Below are 4,620 nucleotides of genomic sequence, written 5' to 3' on the forward strand. Positions count from 1 at the left end.
GCCCAGCACTTGTGATCACATTTCCTGAAAATACTCAGTTCTAGGTTATGTTAATTACAGCTGCTGTAGTCTCACCATAGGGAGAGGAAGACTAGTTTTGGGCCTAGACATTTGAAACCACAATACCTAACATTTAAAGAAATTCTAAGTATGTGGTATCCATGCTGTGTGCTTTAAATTAGGTCAGACAAGGTCTTTAGTTAGGATCTTGCATGATTGACCTAAACCTGATTTTCTTTAGTATCTGCCAAACTGCAATAAAAAGGACACGGCTGGTGACTGAGAAAAGCTGCCTATAAAAGAATGCAGTTATTTTGACTTTTGTGGTTATTTCTACCATGCAATAACCAATGGAGCAGGCTGGCAGAGAGAAATTTGGCTTAAGACAGACCCAAGCCCACATCAACAAACATGTGTGGGGTGATTTTCTAACCTGCCTTCCTATGGCAGCTTTCTCAAAGGTCACAGCTATGCTTCAATGAACTCTCCCATCCTTCTACCAAACAGAACAATAAGCAGGAGGGACTCATCTATTTCTGACTGATAAAAAAATTGTGCTCTATGAGATAATGCAATAGAATTAGCTTGTCTGGACTCCAGATTCTCTGCAGAGACTTGGCTTCTTAGACAAGAGTGAAGAAAACTATTTCACATTTCCCACCCATCTCTCCCAACCCCACGGTGGCCCTGAGCACAGCAATGCCATGATCTTCAAACTGTCTTTAGTGCTTTCTGTGTCGGTGCTCTGTCCAGAACCCTCTGCAGCACTCTTCTTTCTACTTTTCAGCATCCTTTCTTGATAATCTGGACTCAAGTCTGCCCTCGTGTCTGACACCACCTCTGATGGCCCTGGTCCTCTGTGCTGTGTGTCCCCTCTGAACACTTGCTTCACTGAATGTCTCTACTGCACATACTGCAGTTATTATTAATAACAGCAGCAGCAATAACAACAGCCACCATTTATCAAGTACTTGATAAGAACCAGCCTCTGTTCCAAGTACTTGACATGTAGCAAAAATCTTAGAGCAACCATATGTACTAACACTTGCCTGTAAGAACTTTTTCCAAGGTCACAGCTAGTAGGACGTGGAAACATGATTAAAATCCAGGACTATTTGATTCCATAGGATCCACATCCTGTCTCAATTCGAGTGTGCATGCACCCTGAGGGCTGGGTCCACGTCTCACATCGCTCTGTACCTTCAGAGCTGGGCTGAGCATTTAGGTAGTGTTTGCTGATGGTTACATAAAGGGGCTGAAAGCTTAGCACATGAAGAGCAGGCAGAGAAGGCAGGTAGAGAGGTGAGGGAGGAGGGTTGTGTTGTAAATTGTATATGAAATGCTACCTAGGGAATTATAGCTTACTAATCATAAAGCATGAAATACTATATAAGAATAACTCAATGTGCATGCACACACCATGTAATGATGTAGACTGAGCATGCTACATTTAATGAAATTGGCATAAGAATTTAATGCCAGAAAATAGAATTTTACACACAGATAACACATGTACATGCCGTGTACATCTAGACATTATAGACTTCTAACATTTGTGAATAAAGTGAGATATCATTTTTTATGTTACATACCTTCTGGGATACATTGTCCAAGAACAAATTTATACCCTTTGCAGCACTTTTTCCTAAGAGGCAAACAAACAAAAAACATTTTAAATGTGGTGTTAAGTTAAAAATAAAATTCTTTTCAGTTATTATTTTTGAATGAAACACCTTGTGCCTAGGAAAAACTAAGGCATAAAGCAAAGTAGGGGTGGAGTATTTTTAAGACAATCTGAGATTAAAAGGAAAAATATCATCCATAATACGTGACTATGTATCTTCAAACACCAGGATATCCTTTCTGCCACATAATACAGGAAATCTCTTTGAATTCTATGAAGCAAATTAACTAACTCTGAGACGTCAAGATACTGATATTAAGTAATTAAAGGACTATAGAATGTAAACAGGACAAGGGCATGTAAGGCTGGCTGGGGCCCTCGATCCACAGGCCAAGAAGTGACATGACTTATTAATTATAGCAACTATAATAATGGGCTAATTATAATGTAATGATTGCTAATTATAATAATTAGGTAGCAAACTGTTATCAAGACTGGGACCCAGGCATTCTGATGCCCATTTGAGTGATTTTTTTTTTTAATACCTATATCATATAAGGGACTGAAAGGTACCTAAATGATCTGACTTTAAAAAACAGCAAACAGGCAATTTCTAACATAAATATTCAAGATTCCACCTGAGGTAGAGAAATGGTGCCATCGGTTCAAAATTCAAACCTCCACTGGAGGGATTACGCCTGGTGTTGGGGTCTTAACTCCTAACAGACTGAGATTCCTGCAGATGTCAACTATATACTCCGGACAAAACAGCAGAAAAGAGCTGCTCGAAGGCTCCAGAGAGGGAATAAAAGCAGGCAGATCTGGGAGAAGAGCTGAAATTTTGAACAAGGGACTGATACAGGGTAAGTGTTCTGCTCTTAGGGCTTCAGCGAGAAAGCAGATCATAGTAGCCATGTGTTGTGGGGGAGCTAAAACTCTGACAGAAAATCAGTATTTTTTTGGCCTGAGCAGAGGACAAAGTCTGGGCAACCCCGACCATGAGAAATTGAGGGGGCAACTTGGAAAGGAAGGAGCAGACCCAAAGCACTCAGCTAAGGACAAAAGGGGCTGGAGTGGGGCTTGAGCTGCCCCTGTCACCACTTCTAGTGTAACCAACTTAATCGCCTGCTGGAAAGAAAACATCCCCACTCTGAACGAATACAGCAAGATGCAGGGTCTCCACAACATAACATACACAAATGCAACCCGTTCTCAGGAAACAGGATAACCAGTGGTCACACTCCAAGATAACTCACATGTTGGAATTATCAGACTTTAAAGTAGCTACTTAACTATGGTCAGTGACATAAAGGAAAATACACCTGTAATGAATTTCAGTGGCGAAACTATTAAAAGAACAAAATGGAAATTCTAGAATTAAAAGACATATCTAAAAAATTTTTAAAACCTGCTGGATGTGATTAACAGAAGAATGGAGAGAGGATGAGGAGAGTGCAAGAAAGAACTGGTGAATCTGAAAATACATCAGTGGAAATTATCCAATCTGAAGAAGAGGGAGGAAAAAAGACAAAATGAACAAAGACTCAGGGACCTGTGGGCCAATTATCAAAGATGTAGGTATGGTATTTGGAGTTTCAGAAGGAGACGATGAATGGAGTAGAAAAATATATTTGAACAAAGAATGGCTGAAAACTTCCCAATTTAGTGAAAGACACAAATTTACTGATTAAACAAGTGTAGCAAACCCCAAACAGGTTAAATACCCACATAGACAAAATGCCTAGAGACATCACAGTCACACTGTTGAAAACCAAAGAAAATCCTGTAAGCAGAGAAAAATTACACATTACATGTGGGGAAAGGATGATTTTAATGACCAAGAACTTCTCATTGAAAGACTACAGTAACCAGAAGACAAAATGGTGTGGCACCTTTTAAGTGCTAAGAAAGCAAACCCATTCAACCCAGAAGCCTATAGCCAGCAAAAACATCCTTCAAGAATAAAGGTGAAATAAAGACATTTCGGATAAAAGAAAACTAAGAATTCATTGCCAGCAGACCTGTACTATACAAAACATGCTCAAAGGAGTTCTTAAGGCCAAAGGGAAATGACTCCAGAGGGAAACATGAATCTTTAGGAAGGAACGAAGAGTGTCATAAATGATAAATATCTAGTCACATACAAAAGACTTTTTTTTTTGCTCTTAATTTTTTTAAAGCAAACATGAAAGCATTGTCTTGCAAGGCTTACAATGCACGTAGATGCAGTAAATCTGACAACTGTACGAAAAAATGGCGCAGGGGTAGATGGATCTATATGGTTACAAAGTTTCTATGTGTTATATAAAACAGTACAATATTGACATTTCCACTGGAGGTAACACTCCTTCTGTCTCTCCAGGTCTCCTGCTTCTGTTTATTACTTTTTCCCTTCTCTCCCAGCTGAATTCCCTACGAACTTCCCATCGCCACTTTCAAATCATACATGCGAGGCCTAGAATTAACTAGGGTTTAGTGAATCTGCAAATCTCAAGAATATACCCCAAGATATTTTGGAAAAAAAGAATCAGATTCAAGGTTATTCCTATTGAAACATCATTCTCTCTCTTCTGTGTTTGGGCATGCTCTCTAGGAAGCAGAGAAACTCAGCTAAATACAGTCTACCAGCTGGAAACTCCTCATCACCTGCAGCCTGTCAATCACCCATGGGAACACACCATTTGTATGCTGTACCAGAGAAAGTCGCCCAAACCACTGATTTGGAAAACTAGGCGTTATCTGTGACCATCAAATGGTCAGAACCCTCAACCAGGTTAGATAAGGCCTTCTAAGAATTTTGACACACTTAAATCTATATTTTCCATCACATTTTCATAAAACATAACTTACTACCCTCATTTTCTACTCTTTCAAATTAGTATAGTCTAAATAGATTACAGGTTGAGTATCCCATACCCAAAATGCTTGGGACCAGAAGTGTTTCAGATTTCACATTTTTTTTTTTTTTTTTTTTGCAATATGTGAAGAATACTTAC

At 39.2% G+C, this 4,620-nt stretch overlaps 1 protein-coding gene across 1 annotated transcript in view; it reads right to left on the reverse strand.

The window, feature by feature from the left end:
• Positions 1 to 4,620, reverse strand: part of CCBE1 (collagen and calcium binding EGF domains 1) — a 238,740-nt gene that overhangs the window by 25,262 nt on the left and 208,858 nt on the right. The window contains exon 3 of the mRNA XM_012651743.1: positions 1,593 to 1,645. Coding sequence (XP_012507197.1) covers positions 1,593 to 1,645 — 53 coding nt within the window. The remainder of the gene's footprint in view (positions 1 to 1,592; positions 1,646 to 4,620) is intronic.

The sequence above is a fragment of the Propithecus coquereli genome, unplaced genomic scaffold (genome assembly GCF_000956105.1).
Source record: "Propithecus coquereli isolate 6110/MARCELLA unplaced genomic scaffold, Pcoq_1.0 Scaffold37, whole genome shotgun sequence".
Taxonomy (NCBI): domain Eukaryota; kingdom Metazoa; phylum Chordata; class Mammalia; order Primates; family Indriidae; genus Propithecus; species Propithecus coquereli.